Source organism: Pseudoliparis swirei, chromosome 24 (genome assembly GCF_029220125.1).
Source record: "Pseudoliparis swirei isolate HS2019 ecotype Mariana Trench chromosome 24, NWPU_hadal_v1, whole genome shotgun sequence".
Lineage (NCBI taxonomy): Eukaryota > Metazoa > Chordata > Actinopteri > Perciformes > Liparidae > Pseudoliparis > Pseudoliparis swirei.
In genome coordinates, this window is record NC_079411.1 from 27,135,883 (window position 1) to 27,160,112 (window position 24,230).

At 43.0% G+C, this 24,230-nt stretch overlaps 1 protein-coding gene and 1 long non-coding RNA gene across 3 annotated transcripts in view; both read right to left on the reverse strand.

Moving 5' to 3' along the window:
- Positions 1-12,174: 12,174 nt before the first annotated feature.
- On the reverse strand, positions 12,175-15,681 carry LOC130190465 (uncharacterized). The gene is made up of 2 exons (XR_008830970.1): positions 15,621-15,681; positions 12,175-12,559 (listed from the first exon to the last, which is right to left on the reverse strand). It is a non-coding gene; the product is annotated as an uncharacterized LOC130190465 (long non-coding RNA).
- A 5,672-nt stretch (positions 15,682-21,353) lies between these two features.
- pcdh18a (protocadherin 18a) overlaps positions 21,354-24,230 on the reverse strand; it is a 9,363-nt gene continuing 6,486 nt past the window's right edge. For both annotated transcript variants that reach the window (XM_056410287.1, XM_056410286.1), the window contains exon 4: positions 21,354-23,050. In XM_056410287.1, coding sequence (XP_056266262.1) covers positions 22,191-23,050 — 860 coding nt within the window. In that variant the 3' untranslated portion in view covers positions 21,354-22,190. The remainder of the gene's footprint in view (positions 23,051-24,230) is intronic.

Below are 24,230 nucleotides of genomic sequence, written 5' to 3' on the forward strand. Positions count from 1 at the left end.
AGGATGTTCGCCGACAGTGACACAGTTACGGCCCCCGCATGTGTCCGTGGGCGTGTGCTTGCAACGCCTCACACGTCCTCTAGGTGGCGGAGCAACGGAAAGAGTTAGCATCGGGAATCGCCGTTTGCATAATAGCCACATCTGAATAATTAACACCAAAAAAATCACTGACGCAAAATACAAAGAGAGTTTAGTTCAAAACTATTGACTTTGTAATACTTTTAATTACTTTTTTTACAAAAGGTGTCATGTCCTAATAAGCACATGCTATTTACATGACGGTACATATGTTTCTCACCCTCCTCCTCCTCCACCACCACCATAAAACTGCAGCCTGGTCATGTTTACCTGCCTGCCTCTCGTATACTAATAATAATAATGTAATTACCCGTAATAATAATCTTGCTGAATTACGTTGTGACCTCTGTGAACGCGGCGGCTTGCCTTCACACCTCGTCACTCGGCGGGCTAATGGTGGAAAAGACTGAACCCAAATGATCTATGTCTGATGAACCAGCAGGCACATAATGAACACACACACACACAAACACACACACACACATGCTCAAGGGCAACACGGACTGACACGCACTAGTGAAAACACACACGTGTGCAGTATTAACAAGAAGTGGGGGATTTACGTCGTCATTTGTTAGTGATTAGTTTAAAAATATAAACGTAAAGCTACATGAATCTCTCCCTCTCGGCTTTGGAAAAACAATAAATTACCGTTCCGACTCCACATCGTCGTCGAAAACCCGACACTGTTGTTCCTTGTAGACGTATGTACGCTAATTATTAAAACAAGACAAAAGAGAAAGCGATACGGCGCGAGGAAATCGTGAAAGGGAATATAAATCTGTCTCGACGGTCCGTATGAAGTATCTGCAGCGGACCACAATGGATTTCATCTGGTCCGTAACTCTACACCACCATCTTCATACCAGCGTGACGCATGGCTGATGGCATTAGTTTGGACATAAGAGGTTAATGGATCACCATCTGTCACTGATATGTATTCAGCTTTGATCTTTCTTTGCATTAATCTGACTCCTTCCTTCAATAGTCTCTTTTCTTTCTTATTTGACCTCTGAAAACGACCTTTGGCGGAATGTTTTCTTTCTTTTCTTCTCAAGAACTTTTTCGCTGAACTTTCTACTGAAATTTTATGAACTTATTATTGAAATTCTATGGACACGTAAGACATTTGAAAAAGAGCTCAGAATGCTGGACGTCTCGAGCTCGATGGAAATCAGGATCAGGATGCAATGGGTTCAGGGCAAAGGGCAAAACTGACCCTAAAAAATATAATGTTGCCCCTAATATGACTAGGAGAGGGGCAAATGCCCCCATAATTTCCTTTAATAAAAAAAAAATCCTTTCAATGAGCAATAAATGTGTATCAATCCGCAAATTAAAATAGTCCTCGACAAATGCATGTGTCACGACTCAAAAACTGGACCCAAAAGCACGACTCCAAAGTTCAGGGCAATCAAAAGGGTTGATAAAAATACATACAATCACAGCTATGCTGGAAAAAGACTTGAACAAAGTACAAAACAAAATCACAACTATGCTTGAAAAGTAATCCAGGACAAAAGACTACAGACAAGAGACAAGACGATCTGACACAAAACACAGGTAGACACAGGCTTAAAATACATGAGGAAATGGGGAACAGGTGGACACAATCAGTGGTGGAGCAGACAATCACACTAACGAGGAAACACCGGGGCAGGAAATACAGTTTCTGAAATGAGAGAGAACAGTTACTACAAAATAAAAGCGGACATGGAAAACAAGACTTCAACCTAAAACTTAACACAACCGACGAGACATGACATAATGTAGATAAAAAAATACCAGAGATCAAAATGCTCATTTGCTTATGGAGTCTTCTTTTTTTCAGTTAATGTATTGCCTAAAATAAAAAAATAATACATGTTTTGACCAAAAAAAGAAAATAATAAGGACCAGCTAATGTTGGGCCTTTGTGTTTCATTTGCGACTTAATGGACTATCCACATGTTCTCAGATTAGTGTTCATAGGACCCCTAAGCCCCGCGGCCACGAACGCTCTACGTGGCCTCGGAACATTTCCTACCGGGGGCAAAAAGTTTACAAAAATAATACAATTTGCCAAAATGAAAAACCTTTTCGATCACGCACACGGCCGGTTGAGTCCCGAGTCCTGTCCAAGTTGGAAGAAGATGTAAAGAGGCAGAAGGACGAAAATAAGACGTCGCGAGTGGAAAACGGAGATTAAGAACTCCGAGTGGCGAAGTGACTTCCGAGTGCCCCACGGTTGTCTCCACAAAAGAGAGAGAGAAAGAGAGAGAGCATCAAAGCGGGTCAGTGGCAACCAGGGCTTGGAAATGGAATCAAAGCTCTCAACGAGGGGCAGACGGCGAAGAGCTGGAGTGGAAACAAAGACGCAGACATATGTGTGTGTGTGTACTTTTTTTGCAAGTAATGCAAATACATGTCTATGCATGTCAAATAGATGTGTCTCTGTGTGTGTGTGTGTGTGTGAGAGATTCTGGAGTGCTGACAGAGCGAACACATCGCCGCTCTGCCTCTCCTCAGACGAGCCCTCGGCGGCCCGACTTGACCGAGCGTCAGAAAAACGAGGTTACCGACATACAGATGGTCGATAAAAAAAAACTGGAGATGCTGGAAAAAACAAAGCGTTTTTTTTTCTTTTTTCGGTGCTCGAGTGGCAGGCGGTCAACAAACATGCCGACAAAGACAACGTCTGAAGGGGTCTCGATGTTTAGTTGGATGCGAGGATGCTAAATGGTTCTGAGGCGAGGTTTCACTCCCACGCTCAACTTCACGCTCTGCTGGACTCCGCGGAATCGATGGAGACGCGCCGATGAGACCGGGAGCAGGAAGTGACACAAGAGGGCAAAGAAGTTTGGCCTTTTGTCAAGACTTATAGGGCTTTAAATGTATTTGTTATGCTGCGGGGAATGTTAAAAACGTTGAAGCAACAACAATATCAGGAGCCTAAAGATGAGCTTTGCCCATTGCAACAGCTAACGGTGCTTACAGCTAACGGTGCTTACAGCTAACGATGTTAACAGCGCTTACAGTGTTATCAGCTAACGGTGCTTACAGCTAATGATTTTAACAGTGCTTACAGTGTTATCCGCTAACGGTGCTTACAGCTAACGGTGTTAAAAGCTAACGGTGTTAAAAGCTAATGTTGTTAACAGTTAACGGTGCTTACAGCTAATGATGTTAACAGTTAACGTGTTAACAGCTAATGGTACTTACAGCTAACGGTGTTAACAGTTAATGTGCTTACAGCTTACTGTGTTAACAGCTAACGGTGCTTACAGCTAATGGTGTTAACAACTCACGGCGTTAACAGTTAACGGTGCTAACAGTTAACGGTGCTTAGAGCTAACGATGTTAACAGCGCTTACAGTGTTAACGGCTAACGGTGTTAACAGTTAACAGTGCTTACAGCTAACAGTTTTAACAGCTAGTGGTGTTAACCGCGTTAATAGCTAACCGGGTCAACGTACAGACACCAGATAGGCACGAAAATTCTGCTATATTTAAACTTTGCCGAAAAATTAGCCCGACGCCGAGTTGCGAGAGCCAATCAGAGTTGAGCTGCTCCTCCGTTGGTGAATCTAACTGCTGCTCTAGTGGAGCTGAAGAGACATTCAGACGTAGAGGTGAAGGTCACCGAGCTGTGTGAGCCTACGGGTGATGTCATGTATAAATATATAGAAATATATTAATGTTATGAACCCAAACTCGAGGGCGTTAGATGTTCAGACGTTTGTGTGACGTCCTTAACAAGTATAAAGCAGAACTAGTGGTTAGTTCTTCATGGTGGTTGAAGGAGATGATAACTGTTTCCACGGAGATAAGCCCCGCCCCCTCTAAGGGCGCCATTGAAGCAAAAAGCCACAAATAGTCAAGTGAATAAACTCACGCGAGTAAAGCGTTGTGAACGCACCTTCAGTGTCGTAAGGAATAGCGTACGGGGATTCCACAAAGAATATTGGGAAATGCTCCCTGTGTGATCTCTATTTTGAACACGGACATTTTCTGAAAAACTAATTTACCTGAAATACTTCACATTAATAAAGGAGCATTTTCCCCGGTACGGCTTAAATGGCGAATAATCAGATGGTTGATGCGTGTAGAGATTGGCAGCGTAATCCCTTCCCTCTGTTTTAATCTCTCAGACTGCTTCCTGCCCACACCTCGGCGTGGATGGAATTGCTTCCCCTCTCCTGTAATCAGCCAAACCGACTGAAGGGATCAGGACCTCGGGGAGGTCCTCCGCCTCTCTCTTCCTTCATCTGGGTCCGGATAAATACGACTCCTCCGGATAACCCCAACGGTATTCGTGTTATTTAATTAGCTTCTTTGTAAATGATGGTGAACTGCTAGAATCATTTTAGATAAATACACGGACACATTAATAAGTAAAGATTAATTCATTGGAATAACATTTGCATAATGCCCGGTGAGGTATCAATTATCAGGAATTGATGGGGAGGCATGTGTGTCGTGAAGGCCTTTTATTTTTCACTAAAACATTTTCACGTAATCAAGAGATGCAATTAAGATCAAAAGCAATAACCCTGCATCCAGGCTGTGATTGGCTGATGGTTTGCTAATACCGTCGTTACCATAAGATATTAATGTTAATATTAAATATTGTTCATAGCTCCTGTATATGTGAAAAAGGGAGTTATAATATATTTATAGATATATTTCTAGTCCGCTTAACCCAGAGAACCCCTAGCAAGGTTAAAGTTTAATAACATGGCGTATGGTTGACACACATTAAATATATAAATATATATATATATATATGTGTATTTATATATATGTGTAAATATACATGTATATTATGTATTTATATATATGTATATATGTATATATGTATAGATATATGGATATAAATGTATATATACTGTATATATGTACATATATATATATGTGTGTATATGTATATTTATATATGTGTATATATACATATATATGCATATATATACATGTATATTATGTATTTATATATGTGTATATATAAGTATATATGTATAGATATATGTATATATCTATAAATATATGTGTGTATATGTATATTTATATATGTGTATATATTTATATATATATATATATAATAACAAGACGACCCAGCTTTCTAGTCAATGTGCCCAAATCAATTTTTTTAGGAAGAAATTAGCTGACTTTACTTTTGATGTCATTTATCTGGGTCAAAGGTCAGGGATGTCACATGTGTACAGATTACGAAGCCAAATTCATATTTGTTAATATTGGGCTGTATCAAATAAACTGAATTGAAGTGATCCGTTCTTGGGGGACAGTTCAGTGGGAAGGTAAATCTGGTGTGTATCCAGAAGTGTGTATCGTGGACGATGTGTGTGTGAGATGAGAAACAGTGAGGGAACAATGGAAAGGTAGAAGATGGATCCATTCTTGGTGACAAAAGAGCAGCAGAGAGTTCTGAAACTCAGGATCTGAGGGGGGGGGGGGTAGCAAAGTAGACCAGGTAAGTGAGAGGAGGGGGGGAGGACAAATTGAATGGGAGGAAGAAAAAAGGGGAAGAGATACTGGAAGAGACGGATCGGAGAGTGGTAAAGACGGAGGCACTTAAAGGTGGACGAAAGAGAGACAGACAGCGGGGGGGGGGGTGGGGTAAATTGACTGCCGCGTGTCACATGGAAACAGTTGCTAATTGGCCAATCAGCCAACCCTTAGATTGAGCCTGCAGCTTTCTCTGACACTGCAAGAGCACCTGTACCATGGCGACAGACACACACACACACACACACACAGACACACACATTGTCAAAACCTAACACCTGCCACCATTACCAGCTCTTCATCTTCTCCCTCCATTTTCAGACATGTACTCTGACAGCAGAGGAGCTAACAAAGAGAGAGAAGGAGAGAGGGATGGAGAGAGGGATGGAGAGAGGCATGGAGAGAGGGGTGGAGAGAGGGATGGAGAGAGGGATGGAGAGAGGGTGTAAAAAGAGAATGCTTTCCTTTTTTTTTTTCTCGGGACCAGGTGGGAGGAAGACATCTGCTTTGCTAGCGGCAAATTACCTTTTGGAAATGTGAACATGTAACACCTCTGTCCCAACATTTAGGATCTTTGGATATGTTTCATCTCGACGTCAGCGCAATGAGATATAAATGATATATAATTAAATCAGAGTTGATGAAAATAAATGTTGTTTTTTAACATTAAGTGAAGTAAAGATTGTGAAACACCAGATATGTCTTCTAACTTTATGGCCACATGGGGGAAGCAAAACTAAAAATACAAATCAACACTATCCCCTCAAGATTTTATCAGGGAATGTATGTATATATATATATACATACATTCCCTGATATATATATATATACATATATACATATACAAATAATTAAAGGTCATTACGCCACATTGTGAAATCATACAATTTTTTTCCGAAGATCCAAATTTAGAGGCAAACAAAACTCCCATCTGAATATTATGACATATCATTTATTGCTTTAACCCTTGTGTTGCCTTAGGGTCATTTCATTTTTGATCAAATCAACATTAGTCCTCCCTTTGGGTCATTTTGACTGATTCAATGTTTCACTCCTGTTGTTACCTACCTTTATATTTATATACATATTTTTTTGTTGGGTTCAATTTTTCAATTAAACCTCCAGAAAATTATTTATTAGAATTATTGTTTCCAAGTTTAAGTGTGAGGCACTTTATGTTTGTTTGTTGATGTTCGAAAGAACAATCAAAACACAACATTGAATGGGTCAATCAAAAAGGCGGGGAGGGGGAGTGAAATTATTGATTCAAATCAAAATCCCCTAGGGGTTAACATTTTTATTTCTGTGTTTCCTTCTTGGCCAGATGCTTGGTTACTTTTTCCTTTTTTTTAATTCATTTTTAGATTTTATTATTATTATGCATTCTTACTTATGAAGGTTGTATTTCTGTAATAAAATACCTACATAAAATATCAAGTATAAAAAAAATATATATATAATTTACTGCTTTAACATTTTTATTTCTGTTTTTTCTTCTTGGTCAGATGCTTGGTTAATTTTTCTTTATATTTTAGGTTTTATTATTGTTATGCATTCTTACTTTTGAAGGTTGTATTCTAGTTTTATAGATGTCTGATGTTATAAGATATAAGTTTACAAATGAAGAAGAGCAACATTAACGTTATACAATATTCAGTCCAATATTTCAATATTCACTCTTAGCTCCTGTGACCGAGTGTTGTTAAGCTCCTCCCACAACGCCACCGGTTCACGTGAACACGTTACCGCCACCAAGACGGATTTCTCGTGATGTTGGATCATCCCGCCGCTCCCAGAGGAACGCCGCCCTCCTCCCAGCTCCTCCCTCCTCCCAGCTCCGCCCTCCTCCCAGCTCCTCCCTCCTCCCATCTCCTCCCTCCTCCCAGCTCCTCCCGTCAAGAGACTCAACGTGTCCAATGTTATGACTTGATGCACATGTTTGAAATAGGAGATGTCTTCTTCTTCTTTTCCTTCTTCTTCTTCTTCTTTTCTTCTTCTTCTTCTTCTCCTCCTCCTTCTTCTTCTTCTCCTTTTTCTTTTTCTTCTTCTTCTCCTTTTTCTTTTTCTTCTTTTCCTTCTTCTTCTTCTTCTTTTCCTTCTTCTTCTTCTTCTCCTCCTTCTTCTTCTTCTTCTCCTTCTTCTTCTCCTCCTTCTCCTTTTCCTTCTTCTTCTTCTTCTCCTTCTCCTCCTTCTTCTTCTTCTTTTTCTTCTTCTTCTTTTGCTTCTTCTTCGTCTTCTTCTCCTTCTTCTTCTTCTTCTTCTTCTTCTCCTTCTCCTCCTTCTTCTTCTTCCTCTTCCTCCAGGTTTTAATAATAAACAGTCGTGCAGTAGCACATTGGACGTTAGCTGAAACTCAAAGATGTAAACAAGAGTTGAACTTGTTTACTTGGTGATCACATGACAGATGAACAACTGCACACACACACACACACACATGCACACACTCACACACACATATGCACGCACACAGGTGCACGCACACACGCAGGCACACACGTATGCACACACGTATGCACACACAGGCAAACGCACACACACACATATGCATGCACACACGCAGGCATACACACAAGCACACAAAGGCGCAGACACACGTGCAGGCACACACACAAGCATGCACACACAGATATGCACACACACACAGACTCACGCTCACACACAGGCACGCTCGCACATACACACAGGCACACACAGACACACAGACACACACACACACACACAGGGTTGATCTCTTGTAGCAGCGAGGTCGTACCATCAGACCCAGCGTGGCTGTGATTTCTGGGTAAATGGCCTCTAGTCACACTTTACTCCTCTGGATGTACACACACATGATCACACACACACACATGATCACACACACACATGATCACACACACACACATGATCACACACACACACACACACACACACATGATCACACACACACATGATCACACACACACATGATCACACACACACACACACACACATCACACACACACACATGATCACACACACACATGATCACACACACACACATGATCACACACACACATGATCACACACACACACACACACACATGATCACACACACACACACATGATCACACACACACATGATCACACACACACACATGATCACACACACACACACACACACATGATCACACACACACACACACACATGATCACACACACACACACATGATCACACACACACACATGATACACACACACATGATCACACACACACACATACACACACACACATGATCACACACACATGATCACACACACACACACACATGATCACACACACATGATCACACACACACATACACACATGATCACACACACATACACACACACACATACACACACATGATCACACACACATACACACACATGATCACACACACACACATACACACACACATGATTACACACACACACACATGATCACACACACATGATCACACACACACATACACACATGATCACACACACACACATACACACATGATCACACACACACACATGATCACACACACACACATGATCACACACACATGATCACACACACACACACATGATCACACATACACACACACATGATCACACACACACATGATCACACACACATGATCACACATACACACACATGATCACACACACACATGATCACACACACACACACACATGATCACACACATACACACACACACACATGATCACACACATACACACACATGATCACACACACATGATCACACACATGATCACACACACATGATCACACACACACATGATCACACACACACACACACATGATCACACACACACACACATGATCACACACAATGGATTCCACACTGCTCCAAAGGCTGATGAATAATTCTCAACTCCAAGTCACACACACACACACACACACACACACACACACACACTCACACACACACACACACACACACACACACACGCACCAAAGGGAGACGAATGGCTGAGTGGATGGGATCTGACGTAACCCGTAGTGGAAGTGGGTCACATGGGGGGAGACGGGTCATCAGGGAAATAACACTGCAGTTGCACCACCTTCCCTCCTCAGGATCATTCCTCCTTCCTTCTCTCCTCTCATCCTTCCTATTGCCTTTCCTTCTCTCCAACTCTTTAGTCTCATTTCATCAGCCAGGCAGATACCAAAAGACGATAATGTGTCTCACGCTGCATCTCAAATGTGAGCTTCACATTCAGACGCGATGGAAAAGAGTCAAATTAAATCTTTTCACCTGAAGATATTTTCTCTTGTGAAAAAACACATTTAGTTCATTTCTAAAGAAAGTCGAAGTGAAACCGGGCTTTTCTGTTTCTGCGCTCCTTGTTTTGAGAAAACCTTTATTCTCTATAACATTTACATTTGTAATAATGTAAGTTATCCTACTAACAGAAAGATCCTGCTATATGTGGAGCAAACCAAAAGCTCCTATATCTACAGATCAGGGGGTCAAACTCATGTTCACCGTGGGCCTCATCCGCATCATGGCCGCCTCTTAAAGGGCCAGTGTACCTGAAACATAAATGTATAAACTAATCAAACATATTGTTTAATAACTCTCTTTGCATTTGATTATTGTTAATTTGAGTGTAGAACTATTGTAAATTAGAATATTTCTCTTATATTATGATAACATAAATCCATTTGATTTAAAACCTTCAAAATAAAAGCACAGGATATATTTTCTTAAATTTCTTTAATTAAGAAAAGGGGATCATGTGTTATTCAAGTCGTCAGGGGGCCACATAAAATGACGTGGCGGGCCTCGTTGGGCCCACGGGCCTCGTGTTTGACACCAGTGCTATCGATGATAACTTCTGGACCTACGAGAGGGCCCTTCACACCAAAAGTGTAATGGACTTTAGAGGGGGCGGGGCTTAACTCTGTGGTTTTTCTCCGTGGGCCCTTCACACCAGAAGTGTAATGCACTTTAGAGGGGGCGGGGCTTAACTCTGTGTTTTTTTTCCGTGGGCCCTTCACGCCAAAAGTGTAATGTAAAAGTTTAAGTATTTCAACTTGTAGCAGATTTTTTCCGCTTGGCTCAATTTACTTCAAACGCAACCACTTGCATCTCTACGTTACCTTTGCTTTCGGGATCTACCCGCACGAAGAATTCGCAAAGTTTTTGCTGTGAACGCAGCTTAACACACACCTGTGAGGCGATGACCTCATCGTGGCCGTTCCATTGGACGTCACCAACTTTCTTCGACGGCAGAGATTACAGCAAAAAAGTTGACCTTCCAGCAGGACTTCGTGGAGCTGTCGGGTTTATCATTTGAAATGCGACCAAATTAAATCACAAAGGTTCACAATTATTGATCGATCTTGAGATCTGGAGAGCGAACCCTCCCGGGAACGTGTCACGTTTTTAACCCTCCTGTTACCTTTAGGGTCAATTTGACCCCATTCAATGTTTAATGTCGGTGTTCTTTCGGGTCAATTTGACCCCAGGCCGTTTTTCACTGTGTCAAACATATAAGCAATATCAACTTTTTTATATATTTAAAGGGCTATTTAGGTAGTCAACAAACAAACATAAAGTACCTCACACTTAAACTTGGAAAACAATAATAATTCTAATAATTTTCTGGAGGTTTTAATTGCTGGGGTCAAATTGACCCCGAGGGTAAAATATGTCAGTAAATATAAAGGTAACAGGAGGATAAACATTGAATGGGGTCAAATTGACCCGAAGGTAACAGGAGGGTTAAATGAAAGATTGCGTCAGGACTGAGCTCTGATGACGTGAGCGTCTCTTTAATCTTTCCTCCTTTTATGTATCAAACAGGAACATCCTCCCATCCTCACCCTCGTTACTCTTTCTCCGTCACATCTCTTTCTTCTTTTTTTTTTATTTAAAATGTTGCTCCGTAATAAGTCAAAAAAACGTCCTCCGCTTCCACGTGTGACTTCCTATACACGCGTGCAGTAATTACAGTTTTTCACAGTTGTTAACACCCAAAAAGCGAAGATTCGGCACAATTTGCACAACCTTCTCTTCATGTCCCAATCGTTCGACCCAATTTGGCACTACTTCACACTGCCTTATCTGCATTAGACTCTGATTTTCTTTCTTTACACTCTGATGTCAATTACACATCACCTTGTTGTCAAAACACTACACACAATGTTCAGTTGTTGCACACACTTCTCAAGTAAAATCTCAAAGCATCAACCTACAACACACAAATAGTCAAATCTCTAAACATTCAGGTCTGTTGAGCAATTTGCAATCAGGACTGCAGCATTAAAAGCTAGGATCCTGGCTGACCGTGCTATATTTAGAAATGTCCAGACTGTCAGCCTATCCACATTAGGAATACTATGAGGATGAAACAAGTGTACAGGGTCCCATTTGAACGGAACACAGACCGTATCAAGGAGTTACGGCGAGAGTTTGTGCTTGTAAGTACCCTACATTCAGCACTGACACATGCATGTACCTGTAATTCAATATTGTGCCTTCTCTACAGTGTCTCACTGTAGCCCACTGTGTTGACCTCTCTGTAACTTGCATTCTCATGCTCTGTGTGTCAGCGGATCCAGGAACACGACACAGCAAATGTACTTTACCAGTACATCTTTATTGATGAGGTGGGTTTCAACCTGGTAAAGAGGAGGCGAAGGGGCAGAAATGTCATTGGCCAGCGGGCCATTGTTGAGGTCCCCGGCCAGCGTGGTGGGAACATCACGATGTGTGCTGCGATGAATCAACATGGGATCTTGCACCGTCATGCCCACCTAGGGGCCGATAACACCGCCCGTCTCCTCGTCTTCCTCGATGGCCTGCATGACCTGCTGGTACCACCTGGCCAAATAGATGACCAACAGCGGGTCGATCATGTTGTCATCTGGGACAATGTGAGTTTCCACCGGGCTGCTCAAGTGCGCGAGTGGTTCCAGGACCAGTGGCGGTTCGTCCATAGAGGGCGCTAGGGCGCCGCCCCTCTTAAAATTTGTAGATGAAAAAAAAAAAGAAGAAAAAAACAACAACATCCTGTCAAAAAACATTATATGCCAAATCATTTAAATAGTAAATATACCGTGTTGACGCTCTAAATGTGTGTGGGAGACCGTCAGCCTGTCAACAACCACTTAAGTTAATGTGAAAAAATATAATATATCGCCATTATCACGGAGAGAAGCCCCTCCCCTTTTTCGAGGCGATCTAACGTGTGTGTACGGCATCGAGAAAATATTTCAGTCGTTTCGGCAAGGACCGGCTTCTCATTCAGTGCGTTTACATGATGGTATAATTCGAATCTTGCTTTAGTCGGACTCTGCTATCTTTTGGGGGATCTGCTCTTATCCCAATATACATGGCAGTGAGTAATTCGAATCATTGGCCGAAAGCATGTCATATCCGATACGATAGGTGGCGCTGTTTTCATTACAACTCGTAGTGATACAGCCATTTCCGCTTGACCTCTTGACCACCACCAACAACAACATTTGGAGAAAGATGGCGAACAGAGAGCAAGGCGAAGCTACATCCCTCTACTATTCTTCCATGGTGTTAATAGGAGTACAGCGAATGCAAATGGCGCTATTGGCTGAGTTGATAACGGAGAGAAGACGTCTCTTTCGACTTCCGGGTCACGACATGGGAGGGAGGGAGGGAGGAGGGAGGCGGGATCTCGAGCATGCGCAAAGACGCAAAGTCCAGTTCCGAATCGAATTCACCGTTACATGCCGCGAGAGTCGAATTATCAACTGGATCGGACCGAGCTATCCAAGGGTGTTAATCGGACCGAAGTCGGACCGCACATAGTCCGACTAAGGTGTTTACATGAAACGGATAATTCGATTTCAGTCCGACTAAGCCAATAATTCGATTGCATGTAACCGCACTGATTGGCGGATGAAACGTGAATCTTGGGTCGCAAAAATGTGCGCTCGTTGGCCAATGACATCGTTTTATTTTTTCACGTGACTGGACTATTCGGCAGATCAGAGACGTATCGTTCCCTCAGCCAGAGAGCTCCACGGAGCTACGCGAGCAGGTAGCTAACGGAGCTGGTCAGCTGGAGCTCAGTGAGTAATGCACTGTTTAGTTCCCCCTGTCTGTTGTTCCAAAGGGACTGAAACTCTCTGGACTACAACGGGGGGAGGGATCTAAAGAGCTGCAGACAAGTGGAAAGCACGAATCTTGCCGCAGTTATCTAGCTAAGAGCATGAAGCTAACTCGCTAACAGCCTGAAGCTAACCCTGTTTACAGAGCAGCAGAAGGAGACCGAACTGGCATCGAAAACACAACGAAGAAGTTCTGAAAAACAGACACATTCCCTCAAGAATAATGGAAACAGGCTGGTTACAGACATGATTGACTTTAACCAGAGACTAAAGTGACCACTTTAAAGAGAGGAGGCTACTTGTCTTTACAGTAGTGGGTCGACTCTGTCACCCAATGTAACATGTGATCTCTTTCTGACTCTATTCTGCTCTGAACCTCTTTCATGTGAGGGTGAACCTCTTTTATTTTGTAAACCTCTGAAACCCAACCCAATGTTCCTTAAAGCTGCTCTGAACCTCTCATGCCCAAAGTTACAGTGTGTTGATAGTTGTTATTGGACCGTGTTGAGCACGCTGTGTTCTTGAAATAAAGCTTTGTTTTTTACAATATTCTACTCAAAACCTCTTTTCTTCTCATTGTTGAGTGATATTTAAACTGCGACCCCCCACCCCCAAAAATTCACCAGCCGCCACTGTCCAGGACCACTCAGATTTTTCCGTTCTGTACCTTCCACCTTATTCACCCTTCCTGAATCCTATTGAGGAATTATTTTCAGCTTGGAGGTGGAAGGTATACGAACGGAACCCACAGGACCAGGTCCCAATGCTCCAGCCATGGAGGAGGCTTGCGGCGACGTGACTGTCGAGGCCTGTCAGGGCTTCATGCGTCACTCGAGGCCATTCTTCCAACGCTGCTTGGACAGGGATAACTTGAGCAGGCCGGTTTACAGTACTGTACTGTTGTCTCTGTGTACCAGAATAAACCTTTTTTTGCTGCATATTTGTGTGCTGTTTTAAGTTTGACTATGAAAAAAGTAGGCCTACACTGAGACATTTTACAAAAGGAGAAATGGCTCATTCTCCAGAGTCATTGTCATTCGTATGGTGTGTTCCATTTCGATGATTGTGTTTTCAATTTTGCAGCAAATGCTTAGTTGTGTGTACTCAATGAATGTATGTGTGTGTCTTTTGAAAAAATGGCTGTGTGTACCAAATGAAACAACGAGTTCCATTTTGTGAACAGTTAAGAGATTTGATGGCAAAGAGTCATCTTGCAAAGGGAGTGTCAGGTTTAGCATTTTGTGTGTGAGGTTTTCAGTTTTCTGTGTGCAGTTTTGAGAAAGCCGTTATTGTTTTGAAAAACGTGTGTTAACAATTGTGAAAAACTGTAAGCTATCTGGATATCAAAGTAGATAGCTTAGCCTCGGGGTGGGTTGACAGCAGTGGTGTGTGTGTGTGTGTGTGTGTGTGTGTGTGTGTGTGTGTCTCTATGACGTGGCATAAGGCCAAGCTGCTGGCTGCAGCAGTGAAATTCTGTCTTTACTCTCCATCACTCCGCACAAATCCAATTGTCCAAAGGGAGAGAGAGAGAGAGAGAGAGAGACAGAGAGAGAGGGGGGAGAGAGAGAGAGAGAGAGAGAGAGAGAGAGAGGGAGGGAGAGAGAGAGAGACATAGAGAGAGAGAGAGAGAGAGGGAGAATTCTGCAACTGGCTGCTCTCCCATTCTAAATGGGAAGTTGGATGGGGATATCTATTAGAGATTGAGAGTATACAATAAACATACCCAACCCCCCCCCCCTCCCCCCACACACACACACTCACACGCAAACACACACAAACACACAGAAGAACACCCGCACCAGCACGCCCACAAGCTTTACACAGGCATATAAACAAGCACTCGTTTTACACACACACACACACACACACACACACACACATCTACGACGTAGAGCGCACGCTCGCTCACACACACATGAAGAGAGTAACATCTCACCAGTCGTGGCAGCATGAAATCAAAGGGGGACGGAAAAAACCTGTAGATGCATGAACCAAAGATGCAATTAAAAGGACAGAATGACTCTCTCTCTCTCCCTCCCTCTCTCCTCTCTCCCTCTCTCTCTCTCTCCAGCAGCTCCTGTCGATGCAGTTTCTCTGGAGCTCTGGTTGTAAGACCGTTTCCTCCTTTTTGCTGGAATCCAGGTGCCACAGCGCCATCTGCTGGACAAATGCTTTATTCTAATAACACCCGTCACTCATGAACGGATCACACGGTTCATTCGACATTATTCCAAAATGACCGGGACACAGAGGGTCTTCAGAGCAGACGGGTCGGACCGGCGTGTCGCATCACGCGGCTAATTGCATGTGATGAATTGCTTCAGTGTCATTACCACTCCAGCGTTTCCCGTCACCGCAAAGTCAAAAGGTCGGAATCGGAAAAGGTCCGCGTGTCCGATTCACTTTGGAACGAGAAGCTTTTCTCTTTTCTTTTTTTTAAACAATTAAACATTCGGACATTGCTAATGGTCGGTAATTAAAAATGTGTCGCCACCGAAATCACCCCATCATCTTGAAGAGGGTAAACAAGCGACGCCTAATAATAAGTCACGACTGTGGAATACATGTAATTAAAAAATTAAAAAATAAAACATATACACTACCGTTCAAAAGTTTGGGGTCATCCAGACAATTTCGTGTCTTCCATGAAAACTCACTTTTATTTTTCAAATGAATTGAAAATTGAATAGAAAATATAGTCAAGACATTGACAAGGTTAGAAATAATGATTAATATTTGAAGTATTAATTTTGTTCTTCAAACTTCAAGCTCAAAGAAAGGCCAGTTGTATAGCTTATATCACCAGCATAACTGTTTTCAGCTGTGCTAACATAATTGCACAAGGGTTTTCTAATCAGATATTAGTCTTCTAAGGCGATTAGCAAACACAATGTACCATTAGAACACTGGAGTGATAGTTGATGGAAATGGGCCTCTATACACCTCTGGAGATATTTCATTAGAAACCAGACGTTTACACCTAGAATAGTCATTTACCACATTAACAATGTATAGAGGGTATTTTTGATTAATGTTATCTTTATTGAAAAAACAGTGCTTTTCTTTGAAAAATAAACACATTTCTAAGTGACCCCAAACTCTTGAACGGTAGTGTACACAATTTGACGGCTTAAAAATTACACCAAATAAATGCATTAATGCAGAATTAATGAATTCCTTTCACGTCCTCTCGTCATTTAAAACACACAGGACATATTAAAGGCTTTCATATTAGGTTACATGTTATAGATATGCATATATAAACATCATATATAAATCTAGACCTGTTGGGTCCCTGCCCAGTCTTGGGGGAACCATCACCGCCGTCATCACTTCCAGCCAGATGCTCAGACCATGTGGTGTTCACTTGTCCTTAAAGGTCAAATTAAGGTCAAACTCTCTCTCTTTCTTTCTCTTGCCCCACTTTCCTTCAGGCTGCATACATAGAGCTCCCTTCGTGAGGATTGGCCCCTGCATAACATATCACTGCAATTAATAAATAACAATAGAAGGACACCCAATAATCACAGGAACAGCTGACTGGAAATTCTTCATTTGGAATTCCTTTGGCAATAAACCAGGAGCCATATAAGGGCGTTCCATCTCGCCGGTTTTCATCACTGTGACTTGTTGTGGCGTACACACACACACACACACACACACACACACCTGAGCTCTGTTGATATTACAGGCTCGCCAATATCCCGTATCTCCCGACACGAGTCTGCATGGATGGTCGGCGTGGTTTTGTTTGACTTCGTATGAGACCGAAAACCCAATAACCCGCCATGACATCGGCCGTCGTCTTCTCAATTTCCTGCCGGAATAACAATCGACATATTTTGGATGCCTAAGTGATGAAGCGAGGGAGTTCTTTACGATTTTTCAGGGTTCGTCTAAAAAACGACGAAACCCCAGCGTAGGTGTGTGTTAGTTTGTGTGTGTGTGTGTGTGTGTGATATGGACAGACGGTGATATGAGACTGAGATATGGATGTATATGCAGTAGGAGAGAGAAGATGGAAGAGAGCAGATTTCAGAATGAAAGCGAGGTCAATAATAATCAATAATAAGTCAATAATAAGCTGGACCACTCTTACTATTTGTATAATAAATTGCCAGTAGCGGATCTTTTTCCACCATTTTTTTTTCTATTACACACATCATTACACGACGCCGAAGAAATGTCTCATTGCTAAACATCGTCTATCATGCATCGAAAATCTAATTTTGAAAATGACACATACACTTGATGAAATACTGTGAATCCCAATGTTCCTGCTTTGTGAAATGTGTGAATGTGTCACCCAGGTCGATATATAATTTTAAAAATTGTTTGACGACTGGGGAAATATGCTTATTTGCTTTCTTGCGAAACTTTAGGTGAGAAGATTGATACCTCTCTGATGCCTGTACGATTTAAATATGAGTTATTTTAGTTTATTAACTGGGTCGCCGTTAGCTGACGCCTTAGCGGCCGCTAATCGTGCGTGTTGTCCTTTCTGTGGAAAGATTCTGAATGTTTTATCATACATTATCATTTTGGCTTTCTAAATTGACAAAGGGAGATCATTTGTGAAAAATAGGAAAGAGTAAGGGGCCTAAGCCGCTTCCTTGTGGAACCCCACAACTAACGTAACTATAGTTTAAAAAACTACCGTTACAAAAGACTTTTTGCGATCTCTCAGAAAGATAACTGACTAGCCCAGAGAGTGCCGTGAATGCTCAATTCACAACTTGTAAGTTTAATTTAATCATAATATGATGGTCTATTACATTAAAGTTAAGCAAGACTTGTGCCGACCATTTTCTTATCGTCCATCTGATTATATAGCTGATGGACCGGAAGGACTGGAAACAGAAGCCAGGTGGTTTTCCATTCATTAGCAGGAGCGCTGTATATATATATCAGCATACATCACCATTTCGGCATACTTAATTGACAAAGGGAGATCATTTATGAAAAATAGGAAAGAGTAAGGGGCCTAAGCCGCTTCCTTGTGGAACCCCACAACTAACGTAACTATAGTTTAAAAAACTACCGTTACAAAAGACTCTTTGGAATCTCTCAGAAAGATAACTGACTATCCCAGAGAGTGCCATATAGCTGAATCCATAACTTTTAAGTTAAAGGGCAGAGGAGGTGGTTTTCCATTCATAAGCAGGAGCGCTGCATACATATATCAGCATACATCACCATTTTGGCATGCTTAATTGACAAAGGGAGATCATTTGTTAAAAAAAGGAACGAGAGAGGGGCCTAAGCAGCTTCCTTGTGGAACCCCACAGCTAACGTAACTATAGTCTGGCAAACTACTGTTGTAAAAGACTTTTTGCGATCTCTCAGAAAGATAACTGACTATCCCAGAGAGTGCCGTAAATGTTCAATCCATAATTTCTAAATTCAGTTTAATGATAATAACATGTTCTATTACATTAAAGTCTTGTGCCGACCATTTTCTTATCGTCCATCTGGCGAGATAGCTGACGGACGGAAAAGGACTGGAATCAGAAGACTCAAAGGGCGGGGAGGTGGTTTTCCATTCATAAGCAAAAGCGTTGCAATTAAAAGTGAGATACACTGTACAAACAAACGTTTACTGAAACAAAAATGCAACAAAAAGTGAAAGCCGTGAATCTCCAGACAATGAAACGGACTCCTCTCTCCCTTCGACTGGAAGCTAAACCACCTGCCAGGTAATTATAGGGAGAGCTCAATCGTGCACTCATCCACCTCACGTAAGAATAATGAACGCAGCGTTATTCAAGACCTTTATGTTACCGCTGACATCTTAATCTGTCCTCGGGCGCCCTTCCATACCAATGAGCACACACACACACACACACACACACACACACACACACACACACACACACACACATGGTAGAAGTGTTTCACCTGTATTTACCTAATTAGACTAAACCTGTTTGCACTTTTACTTGATTGAGTTGCTGAGCAGCTGATCTACCACGACAAGGATTCCTCTGAACCCAAAAAACTAACGAATTATACACGATTCAATGTCATTTATACGCCACCATCGATGTGACATCACTATCATCTGCTTCCTCCCCGAAGTCTATCTGACTCCACGTCTCGTAGGGTCCATTGGACCTGGCTGTGTCTGATGCCTCCTGCCATGACCCTGCTGATGCCCCGCCCCCTTCCTCTCTACCTCCTTCTGTCTCATGGATCGTGGAGGTCTGGATCGTGGCCTATGTCTACTACGAAATATTCATTGAGTGTGTTTATGTAACTCTGGTCACATGACATCTGTTCTTCTGTCCATCCTGGAGAGGGATCCTCCTCTCTTGCTCTCCTGCAGGCTTCTTCACTATTTTTTCCCATGAAAGTATTTTTTTCTGCTATTTTTTGGGAGTTTTTCCTGATCCGATGTGAAAGGTCAAAGGTCAGGGCTGTCGGATGTGTCCAGATTGTAAAGCCCTCCGAGGCTACATGGTAATTTTTTATATTGGGGTGTACAAAATAGACTGAATTGAATGGATAATGTGTCAAATAAACTGAAATTCAAAACATAGCACAACAAAAAAGCCTTTATCTCTGGGAGAAAGGGTCCGCCACGTGGCGACAAGGGCCCAAAAAAAAAATGTAAACATTAAACTTACATTAGGAAAGAGATGTAAATGTTTCTTTCTAAGTAAATCAACGATAGCGGCTCTCTATTAAATCTCCGGGTCCCAAATGGTGTTGAGCGGACGGAGGGCTGGGGAACCGGGCTGAACCCGGTACATTAAATGAGAAAGTGTCTTTTCTTTTGCTTCATGCGCCACCGAGCAACTTCTCTTTTGAGGCTCCGCCTCCAGACCTCCTCCTACATTCGCGCCCCAGCATGCCGCCGCCGCCTCCCTTCACTCACACACAGACGGCGCTTGTTGTTCATTGAGGCTTGGCCTTTTTAATGATGAAGACAAACGAGCTCATTATTAACTGTTTTGCATGTGCATGTGAGATAAAGTGTGTGTGTGTGTGTGTGTGTGATGTATCACGCATCTGCCACTTGACAGTATTTTCTCGTGTGTGTGTCTTTAAATGCATAATATGTTTTTGTGTGTGTAGAATGTTTCCATTGGCGTCTGTCTATGTGTGTGTGTGTGTGTGTGTGTGTGTGTATGTAAATACTAACCTTTTACCTCGTGGAAGCTCCGTCTCATGAGGTTAATTGCTTCATTTAGCCTGAGTTGTGGAAATGTTCCCACTTTCTTGAAGGCAACTCAATATTCTATTTCCTCCTGACTGTGTGTGTGTGTGTGTGTGTGTGTGTGTGTGTGTGTGTGTGTGTGTGTGTGTGTGTGTGTGTGTGTGTGTGCGTTTGTGTGCGCATGAGTGTGTTATTGCCAAGTCGAGCCTTCATGATCATCAGCAGAGTGAGTCCGGGTGGGAGGGGCTCTGCTCCACTTTATTCTGCCACCTGCACATATATTATTATTATTATATGATCAGATTCTTTTTATTTCATGACGGAGGCATCTAAAAAAAATATATTTCTTTGAAACTAAATTAATGTACAGATAACGCCACGTTCATGAGCAGAGGGATGAGTGTGAACGGTGCGTCATACAGAGGGCGCTGCAGTTCTGATGCTGGACACCGGTGGGCGCTAATACACCAGGTGGAGGGGGAGGGGGGGAGGACACTTCTCAAAACTCACTCGTTATGAATCCTCTCCTCTTTATTGATCGTCCGATGGTCACAATGTCACCGTACAAAATACCAACTTCCAACATGGAACTGCATTGGAATGTGATTATTTTTCAATACGCACACACACACACACACACACACACATTCAAGACCAAAATTAAATACGGTTTGTTTTATAAAATAAACAGAGGGGGGGGGGGGGGGACACATTGAGTGATATTAAGACATGCAAGTGACAATTATAAAAAATAGACATTTTTCTTTTTTCTGTACAAACATACACGGACACATATAAATATATAGAAGTAAAAAAGAGTGTATGCAAAAAGGTCAAATTGTACAATTACATTCCATATTAACAAAAAAAACAGAAAACAGGAGAGACGATGCACGATATTCACGTGAGTTTGCCTTCTTTTTTTCCCACAGGAAGCTGTACAACATTGTACGCCGTAAAAAGCACCAACAAAATGGATCGCGCGACTTTTGGCTCCTCCCCCTTTTGGAGTCTGTTCACGAAGAAACAAAACGAAGAAAGGGTTCATCTTCTGCTCGTTTGCGCGATTTTTTTCTGAGACGTGTAATAACGGTGTAATAACAGTGTAGTAACACGTGTTATTACACTAGTGTCTGTTTTTTCGGGCGCTCGGTTGCGACGCCTTCGAGTCGCCGCCCTCCCAAAACTCCAGTGCCGCGTTTTTCGGGATATTTGGTTAAAAAATAAACAAGACGAGCGTTATAGCGAACGAGAAAACAGTCATCATGAAGTTCATATATGTCGACACAGAGAACGAGGTGAGACGTGAAAACCATGCTATGCCTTCTTCTTCTTCTTCTTCTCTCTCTAGTTCTGCCGGACGTCCTGCAGCAGTTTGTTGATCTCGTGGACGAGCTCGCTGGCGTCCATGCCGGCCTCGTGGCGCCCGTCGCCGCGCTCGCCGCGCTTGCCGCCCTGATGGAACACGCCGTCGAAGTCGTCTTCCTCGTAGTTCTCGGGGATCTCCTCCATGGCCGGCAGCCACTTGAGGTGCGGCGGCTGCGGCTGCGGCTGCCCGTTGGTCGACGCGGACGTGGCGTTGGAGGACGACGGCGAAGGAGACGCCGCGACGTGATTGGCTCCCGTCGAGCCGCTCCCGGGGTTCAGGTAGTGGGTGTTGGCCGCCCACGCGGCCACGCCCGGCGGGTAAGCGGGGCCTTTCCCGCCCGGCAACAATCCTCTCCGGTTGTCTTGAGGGACGGCGTTGTTGTTTCCGCCGCGCCCGCCTCCTCTCTCATTGGTCGACGAGGAAGAAGAGGGCGGGCTCGTTTCGGAGCACTCTGCGTACGAGTCCATGTTGGGGGGGAGGAGCCTCTGGAACACCGAGTTCATCTCCGTGAGGAGGGAGCCGGCCCCTCCTCCTCCGGCCGCGCAAGCGTCGCTTCCTCCTCCTCCCCCGTTGACGTCTCCTCCTCCTCCGCCGCCGCCGCCCTCCTCCTCCTCTTCGTCGTTCCCGGACTCCTTGCCGAAAGTGGAGAAGCTCTTGCGGCGCTCCGAGTCGACGGAGGACTGGTCGTCCTCGACGACGGGAGGCTGCGGGGAGGACTCCTCCCCCGGGATGTACATGTTGTTGCGGTAGTCGGAGGACGCCGGCGAGGAGACGGGGGGCATCCAGCACTGGTCCGAGTGTCCCAGGATGCGGCATTCATCCGTGCACAGTCGCATGGCTGAAGACGAGAAAAAGGGCAAAGAAAGAGAACGGCGTGAGGAGCAGATACAAAAGCTTTTGAAGAGACTTTTTAAACATCGGACATAAACAAAAGATATCGTGGTATGGAAACAGATGAATAAATGAATCATGGTAAGATCCCACAGCAATTGCATGATAGGTTCCTACAGGATTTTTACAGGCTCATAGCTGAAGACAAGAAAAAGGGCAAAGAAAGAAAGAACATGGAACAGAGCGATAAACAAAGCATGGAAACAATCACAGGAACGAGATACATAAATGAATAATTCAAACGTCCCACATCACTTGCATTAGAGTTAAGATGTGTTGCAGTCTCATAGCTGAAGACAAGAAAAGGGGCAAAGAAAGAAAAGAGCGTGAAGAGCAGATACAACAACTTTTGAAGACTTTTTGTAACATACATGGAGCAGAGAGATAAACAAAGCATATGGTGGTATGGAAACAGATACATAAATAAATAATTCAAACATCCCACATCAGTTGCATTACAGTTGAGATGTTTTACGGTCTCATAGCTGAAGACAAGAATGAGGGCAAAGGAAGAAATGTGGTTGAGGAGCAGATACAAAAACTTTTCAAGATACTTTTTATACACCGTACATTAATTGTATAACATCCCACATCAATTGCATGATAGGTTCCTAGAGGATAGGTTCCTTTACAGTCTCATAGCTAAGAGACAAGAAAAAGGGCAAAGAAAGAAAAGAGGGTGAGGAGAAGAATTTTTATAACGTACATGGAGCAGAGCGATAAACAAAGCATGGAAACAATCACAGGAACGAGATACATAAATGAATAATTCAAACATCCCACATCACAGTTAAGATGTTTTACAGTCTCGTAGCTGAAGACAAGAAAAAGGGCAAAGAAAGAAAAGCAGGTGAGGAGCAGATACAAAAACTTTTAAAGAGACTTATTTATACCCGATAAATCGAGCAGAGCCAACGCGTATAGCGCTATGGAAACAATCACCGCAGCTAGATACATAATAAATGTCTAATTGCGTTCCAGGTAAGATGTTAACGTGATATTCGGCGGCTCCGCGGCGCCCGAACCTCGCAGCCGAGGCTCGTTGAGTTCCTTTGTCACATGCAGCGCGAACAGAAACATTAGCATATCTAAATAGAAAAATCTAAACAAATTAAATCTATTGAAGA